The sequence below is a fragment of the Oncorhynchus clarkii genome, chromosome 3 (genome assembly GCF_045791955.1).
Source record: "Oncorhynchus clarkii lewisi isolate Uvic-CL-2024 chromosome 3, UVic_Ocla_1.0, whole genome shotgun sequence".
NCBI lineage: Eukaryota > Metazoa > Chordata > Actinopteri > Salmoniformes > Salmonidae > Oncorhynchus > Oncorhynchus clarkii.
Window position 1 is genome coordinate 75,899,896 of NC_092149.1, and position 14,004 is coordinate 75,913,899.

At 43.6% G+C, this 14,004-nt stretch overlaps 3 protein-coding genes across 6 annotated transcripts in view; all 3 read right to left on the reverse strand.

Annotated features, from left to right (window-relative positions):
- LOC139404550 (protein TFG-like) overlaps window positions 1–2,499 on the reverse strand; it is a 29,962-nt gene extending 27,463 nt beyond the window's left edge. For 2 of the 4 annotated variants that reach the window (XM_071147253.1, XM_071147263.1), the window contains exons 1-2: window positions 2,352–2,499; window positions 631–837 (exon numbers count right to left, since the gene is read on the reverse strand). In XM_071147253.1, the coding sequence (XP_071003354.1) occupies window positions 631–814 (184 nt within the window). In that variant the 5' untranslated portion in view covers window positions 815–837; window positions 2,352–2,499. Of the gene's footprint in view, window positions 1–630; window positions 838–2,009; window positions 2,101–2,351 lie in introns of those variants that run through there. The other 2 variants (XM_071147261.1, XM_071147262.1) reach the window with 2 other exon arrangements.
- Window positions 2,500–3,292: 793 nt separating this feature from the next.
- Window positions 3,293–5,917, reverse strand: LOC139406143 (protein jagunal homolog 1-A-like). Its single transcript, XM_071148627.1, has 3 exons — window positions 5,780–5,917; window positions 5,033–5,130; window positions 3,293–4,832 (listed from the first exon to the last, which is right to left on the reverse strand). The coding sequence occupies exons 2-3, from the start codon at window positions 5,119–5,121 to the stop codon at window positions 4,370–4,372; spliced, it is 552 nt and encodes a 183-aa protein (XP_071004728.1). The 5' UTR covers window positions 5,122–5,130; window positions 5,780–5,917; the 3' UTR covers window positions 3,293–4,369.
- Window positions 5,918–6,847: 930 nt separating this feature from the next.
- Window positions 6,848–14,004, reverse strand: part of LOC139406144 (collagen alpha-1(VIII) chain-like) — a 29,903-nt gene continuing 22,746 nt past the window's right edge. The window contains exons 2-3 of the mRNA XM_071148628.1: window positions 10,501–10,813; window positions 6,848–10,317 (exon numbers count right to left, since the gene is read on the reverse strand). Of these exons, the coding sequence (XP_071004729.1) occupies window positions 8,375–10,317; window positions 10,501–10,810 (2,253 nt within the window). The 5' untranslated portion in view covers window positions 10,811–10,813 and the 3' untranslated portion in view covers window positions 6,848–8,374. The remainder of the gene's footprint in view (window positions 10,318–10,500; window positions 10,814–14,004) is intronic.

Here is a 14,004-nt window from a genome sequence, read left to right on the forward strand (position 1 = left end):
GGAGCAGCTAAATGTTGAGGGGTCAGATGGCATCCAGCAGGGAGCAGCTAAATGTTGAGGGGTCAGATGGCATCTAGCAGGGAGCAGCTAAATGTTGAGGGGTCAGATGGCATCCAGCAGGGAGCAACTAAATGTTGAGGGGTCAGATGGCATCCAGCAGGGAGCAGCTAAATGTTGAGGGGTCAGATGGCATCAGCAGGGAGCAGCTAAATGTTGAGGGGTCAGATGGCATCTAGCAGGGAGCAGCTAAATGTTGAGGGGTCAGATGGCATTTAGCAGGGAGCAGCTAAATGTTGAGGGGTCAGATGGCATCCAGCAGGGAGCAGCTAAATGTTGAGGGGTCAGATGGCATCTAGCTAGCACAACGGAGTTAAGAACGTAAACTTATTTCACAGCCATCTTAAAATGTTGCGGATGGAGCCATCCAAATTGGTACCTTTTGTATGGTTCTATCGGTTTACGTTATCAAGGAGGGCTGTCATTTGTGTTGCTAAGCAGAGGATCACTGGTTTGAGCCCAGTATGGGGCAGTCGGACAGTGGAGGAAGCTAAGTAGTTAGCAGCACACGGACAACCAGTATTGTGATAATCCATATTATTCCAGAACGGCCCAGTCCCCTTCCATGCTTACCCTCGTCCTTGTATTTGATGGTGACCTCGTCGTTGCTCTGCAGCTTGCCCCTGAAGACACGCTGCATCATCAGCACCAGCTCGTCATAGGTGATGTCCTCATTGTGGATGGGGATGCGTCTGATGTCATCGCCCAGCTGGGCCTTGATGATCAGCTTGCCGCTCAGGTCCAGTTGTCCGTTCATGGTACAGTCTACTGCTCCCACCTCTGGAGGGGACATCACAACAGGAAGGAGATGGAACATTACACAGGAATCATGTAGGTTTCTATAGGAACAAGCACTGTTCATGACAAACTGTTCACACCCCTCTTGTTGGTGAAGAGAATTGTGCAGGTTTAAAGCTCATTTCCTGCAATTCTACATATTTTGTCATGCGTCCCCCCCACCCCAGTTTGGGAACCACTGCTATAGATGATTAGTGAGCCACAAACAACCATTGAAAAACAGATCAGCACCATCAGTTAAAACATCCTTCAGATACAAAGTGTTTGGACCATGGAAAAATGGAAGAATCATTCATCTAGCAACCCAATTGGATTCACTCATCTTTACCTTTGCATGACATAGAATGCACTACAGCTGGCCAGTGGTCACTGCCCTCTAGGAACCACTTTACTATATAGTACACAGTTCTGCTTCAAACGTTTAAAAAAAATAAATGCCAGGCTGAGCTGGCAGGCCGGTTCTTATGCATCCCCACAAAGAGACTTGGGCCTATATAGGCCAAGTACTAACTTGAATTGAAAGAGTGAGTTTGTAGAATGTGTTGAGTGGATCATGGTTCATGACACACAACTGGTTAATATCATCAGAATAATATAAGCACTAGCTGAACTGATTAGTTTATGATGAACAATCCCTTCCCTAAACAGTCCACACCCAGATAGGCCTTTTATCAAAAAACAATTACAATACATATATTCAATCACGTCAAATGCAACTACTTTAGTTGATCTTGATTTGAACTTGTTGGTCTGGCCTTTGGCTAGCAAACAAGCTAGCTAAATTAGCTACCAACAAAAGGTGTCTGTCTAGATAGTTCGCATAATATAGCAAGTTATGACACCCATCTCAATTTAACATAAGGCTTGTACAGAAGTAATTCCATTAACTTGCTGACTAATGAAAGGGCGAGGTTCGGGATTACAGCTTGTCATTTTATTTGCAGTGATTCATGACATGATAGCTAACGTTACCTAGCGTGGTAATTTGACAGCTCGTTAGTTTGCTGTTATGCCAATAACTAACTCTGGTTCAAAATCTGTTGCACTGGTTATATTGTTAGCTAACATAATTAGATAATTGTATTGTTGTTAGAGGTGTCAAAACGAATGTAACTCGTTAACTAGCTAGTAAGAAAGCCAAGTTGGATCATTACATAGCCAATTTTCCTGTAACTGACAGGATGTAGAACCATGCCAAATACAGACCAACTCAAAACTCCCATTTATAGTTAGAATGTTGACTTCCTGCAAAATAATTCACAGTTTAGCATCAGAGAATGAAACTTCGACTTAATTTAATACAAAAAACAATATCATTGCACCGATAACATTATGTATACAATTTAAGAGAGGTCTTTGAGAAAATAAAACAAATGTGACTTTAAAAACATAACAAACCCGATGCTAGTATCATTCGTTAGGTTGAAATGCTAACTGTGATCCAGGTTGTCAATATTAGCCATATCGAAACAGACAGCTAGCTATATGTATCCCACCTGTAACTGGACGACTTAATCCCACTGTTGTGTCGGTATTTCTCTCAGGACCTTGTCAGCCAAAATATTTAACCAGGGCTGGCAAACACAGAATCCTAGCCTCACATGAGGAAGTCTGCCCGCTTGTCGACGTAAACCTGTACGTGGCATACAGCGGAGCGCGCAGTAGTGACTCAACTATTTGACGTATTTTTTTCTGCATAGGAACAGTGGTGGAAAAAGTACCCAAATTTCATACTTGAGTAAAAGTAATGATACCTTAATAGAAAATGACTCAAGTGAAAGTCATCCAGTAAAATACTACTTGAATAAAAGGCTAAAGTATTTGGTTTGAATTACACACAAGTATCAAAAGTAAATGTAATTGCTAAAATTTACTTAAGTATCAAAAGTAAAAGTACAAGTGTAAATCATTTCAAATTCCTTATATTAAGCAATCCAGACAGCATCATTGTCTTATTTTAATTTACGGATAGCCAGGGGCACGTTCCACCACTCAGACATCATTTACAAACGAAGCATGAGTGACCAGGGGTGTTCTCTTAATAAGTGTGTGAATTTGCTCATTTTCCTGTCCAGCTAAGCATTAAAATGTAAAGAGTACTTTAGGGTGTCAGGGAAAATGTATGGTGTAAAAAGTAAATACTTTTCTTTAGGAATGTAGTGAAGTAAAACTACTTAAGTAGTACTTTCAAGTATTTTTTACTAAAGTACTTTACAACACTGCATAGGAGCAGGTTGAGAAATTGAGTTTTATATGAAATATGTGACTCTGTGTGATGTGGTTTCCTCTATACTGACTTTTACTAGACATGTTTTGCTTAATTTCAAAGGTTACTGTGATTATATGGTGAAAGCAACTGTGATGAAACTACTCATCAAGCACATCACAAGGTTTGTAACAATCAAGACAACTAAAGACACAATCAAGACAACAAGGATTTAATTTCCCTTTTTATTGGTGGTAAAAACATAATCATAAAAAGTGAGGGAGGAAAGGGTCAAGCATACAGAACATTTAAGAGATATATGAATGATGAGCACCAGGGTTGGGGTCAATTCCATTTAAAATCCAGTCAATTCAGGAAGTACACTGAAATTCCAATTCTCTTCAATGCTTATCAATGATCATTTGGAATTTATATTTGGTTTACTATATGAATTGACTGGTATTGACAAAAACCCTGATGAGCACTACAGTTTGGGAACATTACAGGGGCAAATCAAGACCCCTTGATAGCTGTCAAGACACAGACTAACCTGTCAGGCCAACTTTAGCGCAATGATGCATACATTTTTTTTGCCTTTGAAACACAACATCCCATGTCTCTCAGTCTCAAGCTTTACACAGTACTTGAGCGCATGCCTTACAGGGCTTTCAATATTGACAGACTAGTCGGCGGATGTCAATTTACTGAAACCGTGACAACAAACTTGTCCAGCCCTCATTCCTCCACTGTTAAGACAAAGAGTCAGTAGAGATCCTCCGTCATGCTGCAGTCTCACACAAGGGCTTGGTTCATACGTCTAAATGCTTCACAACAGCTGTAAATATTGTGGTCTCAGAAGGAGCTGCAGTCTCTATTGTTTATTCTCTGAGGCCAGATAAACAAAGTAGAGAATTGCTTTTATTTTCATTTATTTTATTTAACTAGGCAAGTCGGTTAAGAACAAATTCTTATTTACAATGACGGCCTACCCCAGCCAAACCCTAACGATGCTGGGTCTGTAGTGACACCTCTAGCACTGAGATGCAGTGCCTTAGACCGCTGCACCACTAATTGTTTGTGTATGTGAGAGAAAATGTATACACCTGAGTGTCTTTGAAATGGAGAGAGAGAGTATGCGTGTTTTGGCGAGAAAATGTGTGTTGGATAGACCATCTGGAAAGACATAATAGCCAGTGATTGCATGAGGTAATAAATAAATAACAGAATATACTAATATATGCATCCTAAAGACAGAGAGAAAAACACAAACAGTTTTCCCCTAGCCTCAAAACCCACAAAACATCCTCATCACTTCTTCTTCTTCTCCTGTGTGGAGTCGAACCAGGCGTCCAGCAGCTTCTTGCTGTAGTAGATCTGCCAGGCGTGCACCTGCACCGCCACCACCATCACCAGGTACATGACGGTGACCGCCGCCCAGCCAAAGATGAAGCGGTAAGCCTTGCCGTGGCGGTACAGCTGCTGGGCCTCGCCGAGCATCTCCATGGAGCCGTAGAAGAGTGGAGCGATGGAGAACAGGCCTGAGCTGATCATGGAGATCACCAGGTAGCTGATGTTGTTCTTGGGCAGCGACAGGCTGCCGGTGACCAGTGGAAAGAGACTGATCAGGTAGGGGTACTCCCATCTGTAGGGCTCAGCCACTTTATCACTTGGCACCAGGTCAAGTTTGCTGACGATCACCTGGGCCGCCACCAGGAGCCAGAGCAGCAGGTGGACAAAGTTGAGTTTCCGGATCTCAGACTTTAGCGAGGCGCTGGAGACACAGGGGAAAGGGGGAGATGGAGTTGAGACAGTATGGTTAATGGATAACTATAAACAATATGGTAATAGACAGGCAGGCACACTCAGACAGACAGAAAGGCAAGCGCAGACAGACAGACAGGCAGGCAAACAAGCGCAGAGACAGACACACGCATACAGCTAGCCAGCCAGCAGACAGACATGACAGATTACCTCATCTGGTAGTGTGAGGCCACCTTCTCTCTGTGTTTGAAGTCACTCCCATCAGTACCTGCAGCTCGAGGGCCCACACGAGACGTCATGGTAACAACCTGCTTACCCAAAAACCATACAACAATAATTTGTCTTATTTGACTTGGTGTACATTTTATAATTTATTTTGCCCACATCTGATTCATCAATAATGAGCATATGCGTTCTTTACATGCATTTAATCCATGACAATGACAAAGAGTTGATCCATGCAGACAGACCGACTGAGATGTGATGATCAGTCTTCTATTTCTACACTTAAACAATTGAATATTAGAAGCTCGTCTATTATTTAAGTTGTTTTATCAACCGTAATATAACATCAATAGATATGAATAGTAGCTAGTTGCATATTTCTCTGCCTCTGGCAACTGGCAAAGCTTTGCTAACGTTCGCTATTTAACGTTAGCTAGCATAACTTTCACAAGCAGTTGGTCAGGTTAGCTAGCTATGTTAAGCGGATTCATTCATTGTCCTCTTGGAAAGGAGGTTACCGAGATCACACTCTCGCTGCATAAATGTCTTTGTATGCAAACGTTTCACCTATTTATCGGTTCATCCACGTGTCATCCATATTTCACCTGCTAATAAATTGTAATGCTAACGTACGTTAGCAATCGCTAAATGGCTAGCGTACTGAAAATTGCCTTGAATGCAGTAATTCACCGTACAGTAGTTTAAAAATAACAATTAATTGAGGATTCTTACCGTTTGTTACTGAGATGCTGAATGAACGTAGTTAGCGAGCTACTACAGTATCTAAATATGCCTAAATGCCAAGATGAATAGAAGCTGGGTGAATAGATAAAAGCCGGCTGAATAGAGGACAAGACACATGCGTTGTGCGCACTGCGCACGCGCATCACATCAGTCGCAGCATCCCATTTTCTCTCAACATCCTTCGTGAGCCTTTCGAGACTGGTCCATTGACTATTTTTTTGTCTGCTTCGTTTTCCATCACGGAAACATAATTGTTGGTAAGACACCAGACGCGTTTCCATTTGTGTTTTGCGGAAAAAAGAAAGCACCTCTTAAAACGAAGAAATACAATAACACATTTGATTAAAATTAACATTACGTTTTGCCACACCCTCAAGTGGTACTCAATAGATGTGCCAAAAAATGTGTGATAGAAGAAGCTATAGGATGAATCCTATTTACCTTTATTCATCTTTGTCTTGAGCATATGATACCATTTAATAACCATGGGCGAGTCAACTTAGAGTATCTGTCTGTCTCTGGCAGCACAGAATGCTCATCTCTTCTCAATATGGCATATCAGTCAAGAGCAATATGATCAAGACAGAGCCAGAGGATATTTACTGGCCATCCTGGGCAATTAAAATTACTTTATTGAATTTTGACTGGTGAACTGGACTAATCTGATATGCACTTATCAGTGTCACACAATAAAATTATACATGTTTTGATATATGTTAAAATAAGAATAACGCATGACCTTTTAGTTAAATCATCTTTATTTAAAAAACAGCATCTACAGTATAACAGTAAAAACATAAAAACTCAAGATTTTGTTTGGTTATACTGTGTTTAGCTTGAAAATAAAAGAGAGCCACACACTCTAGGAGCTCAGATGCAAAAATGTAATTACCAACGTTTCGACAGCCAAGCTGTCTTCATCAGGGTATAATCCTTGGCTGTTGAAACGTTGGTAATTAAATTATTGCATCTGAGCTCCTAGAGTGTGCGGCTCTCTTTTATTTTCAAGTTTTCTACTCCGCTAGCCAGCACCTCGTCTTAATAGGTGTGCGTTTATTTTTCTTCTAGATTATACTATGTTTAGCACCATTGAGTGAAATAAAGATAGAAAACAGAATTGATACCTGGAGTCAGGGGAGGGGTAGAAGGGTAGAGATGGGTAGAAAGGAAGGGTAGACTAGAGGGGTGAGGTATAGGGATATATAGGTGGGTGAGAGGTGAGGGAGGGGGCATGCAGGAAGGCATTTTCACCCTTCCCCCTCTCTCTTTTGACATTCTATTCTTTGTCTATATTCGTTGTCTATAAGTCTCCTCACTGACTTGTAACCACAAACACCTCCTCCTGGTTTGTTTTGGGCATTATTCTCGCTAATTGACATCAAAGTATTTATTAACCTTCAATCTTAGCCTCCACTTAACCTCCTCTGCTGAACCCAGAGGGAATAGGCCTACACACCATTTTCCCCAGAGTAATTCATTCATTCAATTCTCTTTTTCAAAAGTTATTCACAATTGATTATCAATTCCTATCCTACTTACATAACCGTATAGGCCATCTAAATGAGTGTCTATCTGTTGGTCAAACTTGTTTCATACCTCTGTCAGTATAGTGCTCCTGCTTCATTCAGCTGACAACAGAGACATACAGCAAGAAGGGGCTTTGTAATGAGAGCAGTGGTTTTCATTTTTGTGGGCTAGTCAGTGTCTGTTGGAGCATTACTCTTTACGTGCCACAAGAGGCATCGCTTTGAACCAGTACACCCATAATGCATTATATTCCCATCCATTTCATGCAACAAAATCACCCCTATAAACATCACAGATGATGCTTGTCTGCAAAAGTAACAGCAAAAAAATTATCACACAAATCAAACAAAAACAAAACAACAAAGTTATGTAACAAACTAAAATGTCACATAAATGATAGCACCACTTTATGTGAATCTTGAACTGCCTCTATTGGTTTTCAATTGCCATTTTATAAGTACCGTAATACAAAAGTTCAGGTGCCAATATAGCTATTCAATTTATTTTCTTTAGTTTTCTTTTTAAAGTTATCCAATTGACATTCTTTGCCACAGTTTTGTTTATGGCAGCTGCCAGTTTGAATAGGAACATGTAGGGTCTGGGGAAAACACAATACTACATATATACCTCAGATATCCCATTCTTTCTTCTACAGTCTCCACATCAGTCTGTGCTGTACTATAAATCAAACCAATATATATCACCACATTTTACAATAAATGAACCCAGTTGCTGTAATGGAATATTTTAATGCAGTGTTGTTGTGACAACTTCTCAGACCAGTAGATAGATACAGCAATCTTTGTACCCCAACATAAATTGTTATTAAAAACGGCATATATGTACCCTCACACAAGCACACTCCTCTCTCAGAATTTCCCTGGGATGGTCCGACATGTCCTCCCGTCACTGTCGATCTCAACAGCGTCAATCTCAGCAGATAATTGATGTTTTTAAAACAACATATCAATTTAAAGAATTCTATAATCAATGTTTACATTTCTCCAACATTCTCTCTCTTTGTGACCATCTCTTCCTCTCTGAAGGTTGGTGTTCTTACATGGGGTACAACAAGTACCCAGAGAAGGAGGAGTGGACGTATTGGCCAGCGTATAGTCCTGCGGCCTGGTCCGAGGGTAGCTGGAGGTACACAGTGTCCCCGGGCTGTAGAGGTAACACTGCGCTCCCCGATGCCTGATCCAGGAAGCCCTTTTTATACTCATCATATGTGTACATCACAGGCTCATCGTTCCTCATCAGCGCCACCCACACGTTGGCCCCTTTGCAGCTGATGTGGTAGGCAAAGTAGTAGATCCCGGGCATGTCGCAGGTGAACACGCCTGTCTGGGGGTTGTAGTTCTGACGGCCGTTGTACAGGATTTTGTCAAACACCACAGCCGTGCCCACAGGTGGGAAGGGCGTGGTCACCAGAGCCGTGAATGCGGGCATCTCCAGGCCGTTGGGGCCCATCACTTCTCCTCCGTTTCCTCCATATTTTCCCTTCTTGCCATAACCGGCAGTCTTGACTCCGTCCAGCCCAGGAGGAAAACCCATCTCAGGGAGGACTGCTCCCATGTCAGTGGGTCCGGGAGGCCCTGGGGGACCAGGTGGACCTGGCTGGCCTGGGCTTCCCGGTGGTCCTCCAGGACCTTCTTTACCTGGAGGTCCAAGAGGACCAGGGACACCTGGGTTTCCCTTACCATCAACGCCGGGAAGACCAGGAGTTCCGCTGTCACCTTTAGACCCAGGAGCACCAGGAGGTCCGATCGGCCCACCTGCACCTCCCAGACCTGGAATGCCCTTAGGACCTTGGGGACCCTTCTCGCCTGGAAGTCCTCCCTCTCCCTTTGGCCCAGGTAGGCCTGGAATGCCAGGGGCGCCTGGTAACCCTTTGTGTCCGCCTTCCCCTTGGGGTCCTACAGGCCCAGTGGGACCCCTTGGCCCAGGCTCTCCTCCCTCTCCAGGGAAGCCATTCTGACCAGTCAGTCCAGTAGGACCAGGCTCCCCTTGCCCACCAGGCAACCCCTTATGACCTCCTTCTCCAGCCTCGCCTTTTGGCCCTGGTTGACCCAGACCTCCAGGGGGTCCCATAGGGCCAAGGGGACCAGCTGGTCCAATTGATCCAGGCTGTCCTAGCATACCAGGCAGTCCTCCATGGCCCTTGTCTCCCTTTGGTCCTGGGCCTCCAGGCATCCCACCCATCCCCTTATCTCCTTTGGGTCCTGGGAATCCTGGTTTTCCGAATCCAGGCAATCCAGGCTTCCCTGGAAAACCTGGAGGGCCTGTGTGCCCTTTCCCACCGGGCATTCCTGGTTGTCCCGGCAGACCATTCTGGCCAGGTTTTCCCTGACCTGGCAGCCCTGGTGGACCGGGCTCTCCGCCCTCTCCTGCTGGTCCAGCCAGCCCCTGCTCTCCAGGGAGGCCTGGTTTCCCTGGTCCTCCTGGTGGCCCTGGCATGCCATTCATTCCAGGCTTGCCCACACCAGGCATCCCTCCCTGTCCTGGAGGTCCAGGAGGTCCTGCTAGTCCTTTGTGGCCTGGCTGTCCTGGCTGTCCAATCCCCTTGTCACCCTTGGGTCCTGGTAATCCTGGTAGTCCCGGCAGGCCTTTGTGTCCTGGCTCTCCTCTGGATCCTGGTTGTCCTGGCAACCCCCCAGCCCCTAGTTTTCCTATCCCTGGAAGACCTGAAGGACCAGGGGACCCCTGAGGCCCTGGCTGCCCCATCGGACCCTCTCTGCCGCTGGGGCCCAATTCTCCAGGTACTCCTGGCTCTCCCATGCTGCCTGGCTTGCCTGGAATTCCTGGGAGTCCTGGTTTTCCTATTCCAGGGAATCCTGGGGGACCAGCGTGGCCTGGTTTTCCTTCCCCTCCTGGCTGTCCTTCCCCGGGAGGTCCTGGAGGCCCAGAGGGACCCTCAGGTCCGGGAGGCCCAGCTGGGCCCTGCTCTCCTGGCAGACCCCCAGGGAGACCTCCCAATGCCCCACTGGGGATGGTTTGACCTGTGGGGGGTAAGATGTCCATTCAGTCTAAACATTCCAAGATGGCAGAGTGTGTGTGTCCTAACTCGAGTTAGGTTAAGGTAATAAACATTGAAGATTGACATAATTTTAATATAAGTAACATACTACTGGCCTACTTTTGACCAGAGTCACATGTCATTTGAGATTGCCCTTCGGTCTCACCTTTATCCTGTCCACTGTTGACTACTCCACCCTTGTGGGGGTTCGTCTTGCCCATGTGCATGGACATCTGTGGGATCTCTTTTCTGTACTGGGGGTACTGCATGTGGGGCATCTCTTTTCCTGGCCAATGCTGCTGAGGGTGCTGCTCCTTACCCCCTATGCCCATGTGGGACAGGTGTGGCGTGGGCTGATGCTGCTGCGGGTGCTGCTTGTGTCTGTAGTACGCCCCCGCGTGGACAAGAGGTAGTACTGCAAGCTGAAGCAGAGCCACTAGGAGAGGGAGGGGGGCGGAGAAGGGAGGTACAACCATGGCCTAGGGAAGTCACCAGAGGAGAAGTCTGTTAGACAATCAGTTAGTTGATCAATTGATCACAAAGTCAATCAGTTAATAAAGTGAATCTAATTCACAATGCAAACAATCAAACATTCAAACATATAAAATCCATAGGCCTGTGACTGGTACTATGATTCATACCCTGGTAGAGCTTTGCATTGCTCTGCCTTCACCTGCTGGACACTAACGTGTAATGCATACAACATGCATTTTGCAGTTATAAACCACCACCAGCACTGGTGGAAAAAGTTAACAATTGTCATACTTGAGTAAAAGTAAAGAAGTATATGTTTAGTGAGTCTACCAGAACAGAGGCAGTAGGGATGACCACGTGTTCTCTTGATAAGTGTGAGTTTCACCATTTTCCTGTTCTACTAAACATTCTAAATGTAACGAGTACTTTGGGTTGTCAGGGAAAATGGAGTAAAAAGTACAATAGTAAAGATACCCTAAAAAACGACTGAAGTAGTACTTTCAAGTATTTTTACTTAATTACTATTCACCACTGACCACCAGTCACGCAACACTCAACAAAGGCGCCATCCTTTTTAAACAATAGAAAATGAAAAAGGAGTTTATGTTGCAGGATGTTCTTTTTAAACTTGCTCAATCTTACAACAACGCTGCTGACTGACTACACTTTTCCTTGGATTTCAAACAGCAGCGGAAGCAACATGAGAAAATGACAAATAGCCATTTTACTCAAGATAGGGAGGCGGTAGAAAGTCTTGTCTGTTATTTCTCTTAACATGTTGTTTCTTCCATAAAATAATGAATAATACAATGAGGCTGATTTTGGCTGGGCTGACCGTTAGATAGCCTTTTCATGTGGTCCTGACCTTTTACTGTGAACCTCCCGGATCTTCCTATGAGGGCGCTCGATCACAGGAGGGTAGCGGCACCTTAATTGCAGAGGACGGGCTCGTGGTAATGGCTGGAGCGTAATTGGTGGAATGGTATCAAATACATGTTTTCCATGTGTTTGATGCCCTTCCATTCTCTCCATTCAAGCCATTATTATGAGCCCCTCAGCAGCCTCCGCTGTGCCCCATTAAGACCCAGCTACACTATGACATAGACACATATGACAGTAGATAGTCCTCAAACTGGGAGATGTTGTATCTTGGCTTAGGCCCTTTTTCGTGTTACTGTAGTCGAGTAAGTTTCAAACTATTAAAACACATTTAAAATTCCATGCTAATGTTTGGGTTTGACTCTAATAATGAGGATTGTGTGAGAAGTAATACTGACTGATTGGTATGAAGGTTATTATAATTTTGTGTTTTTCTGTTATATTTATATATATATTTTTTTATTTGAAATCATGTTTAGTTTAAGTTAGTTTTTAGTTTCAGTTTTAATGTTAGGGACAGAAAGCATGCTTGGGAAGTTAGGAGCACTTGGGTTGCATCATTTCTGTGTGTCTTCTGTGATGTCACTTTAAAGGGATAGTTTGGGATTTTGAATTTCAGATTAATTTGTGGATACCATGTTTATATATCTCGATCCAGTATGAAGGAAGTTAGAGGTAGTTTTGCGAGCCAATGCTAACTAGCATTTGCGCAAAGCAATTGCACAGTTTCTTGTCAGCAACTTCCTTCAAACTGCACACAGATACATAACAATGAGTTCATGTGGAAGTAGATAAAGGGATTCATTGCCAAAAGTCAATCTCAATGTGACTTAGATTTAAAAGGAATAGAGCCAAAGACTGGTGCAAAGAATGTGTTGGAAAGAAACTCTCGCCATGTTTACACCAGTTCGATGCGTTTTAACTTTAGTAGTACATGTAAGAAGAATCAAGTTAGCAACCTAGATTTGTTTCTCTTTTAGCTGGCGATTGTTTTGCACAAGCGTCTCCATCCGCATATTAAATCACCAGATTCAGTAGCTTGAAAACTCCCAAAAGCTTAAATCCCCGTTGATTTTTGCACAAAGTTTAGAAAAAAATTCAACCGGAACATCATTCGGTTAGTTTTGAGTTAGTTTTGAGTTAGTTTTGAGTTAGTTTTGAGTTAGTTTTGAGTTAGTTTTGAGTCAAAGAAAATAGTTTCAGTATAGTTTCGTTTTCAATGGGTTTGCTAATTGTTTTATTTCAGTTTACTGAACTGTTTTTTCATGATTAGTTTTTGTTTTAGTTTCAGTTTTAGTTTACTATAATAACCTTGATGCAGTCTCAGAAATATGTTGTTAGAGTGATGTTTGATTTCTCTCTCACTCTCACTTTCTCCATCTCCCTCACTGTCTAACCCTCTGTCACTGTCTAACCCTCTGTCACTGTCTAACCCTCTGCCACTGTCTAACCCTCTGTCACTGTCTAACCCTCTGTCACTGTCTAACCCTCTGTCACTGTCTAACCCTCTGCCACTGTCTAACCCTCTGTCACTGTCTAACCCTCTGTCACTGTCTAACCCTCTGTCACTGTCTAACCCTCTGTCACTGTCTAACCCTCTGTCACTGTCTAACCCTCTGTCACTGTCTAACCCTCTGTCACTGTCTAACCCTCTGTCACTGTCTAACCCTCTGTCACGGTCTAACCCTCTCTATTATTGCGAGTGTAGCGAAATGCTTGTGCTTCTAGTTCCGATAGTACAGTAATATCTAACAAGTAGTCTAAAAACTCCACAACAACTACCTAATACACACCAATCTAAGTAAAGGAATGGAATAAGAATATATAAATATATGGATGAGCAATGACAGAGCAGCATAGGCAAGATGCAATAGATGGTATAAAATACAGTAAATACATATGAGATGAGTAATGCAAGATATGTAAACATTATTAAAGTGGCATTAATGAAGTGATAGTGGCATACTCTCCATACTGATGGAAGGATGGAGAGGCTATTATTAATTTCCAATGGTATTTATCGCAACCTGTTCACCAATTGCTGTGTGTGTTTGTATACCTCTCTCTCTCTCTCTCTCTCTCTCTCTCTCTCTCTCTCTCTCTAACTCTCAGTCCTTCTCCGCAGGTATTTTACCTGTGTGTGTGTGTGTGATGTTATATTTAACCTAGACCCTGTGTGTCAGTGGGAGGAGGATTGTGACATTTTCCAGGATGAATGAGTCTGTAGGAGTCTCCCCAGGCTAGATAGAACGCACCTGCACTAACACCCCTCAGCCACCAGGGGGACACACAGGATATGGCATGGCTCTTTCTCTTT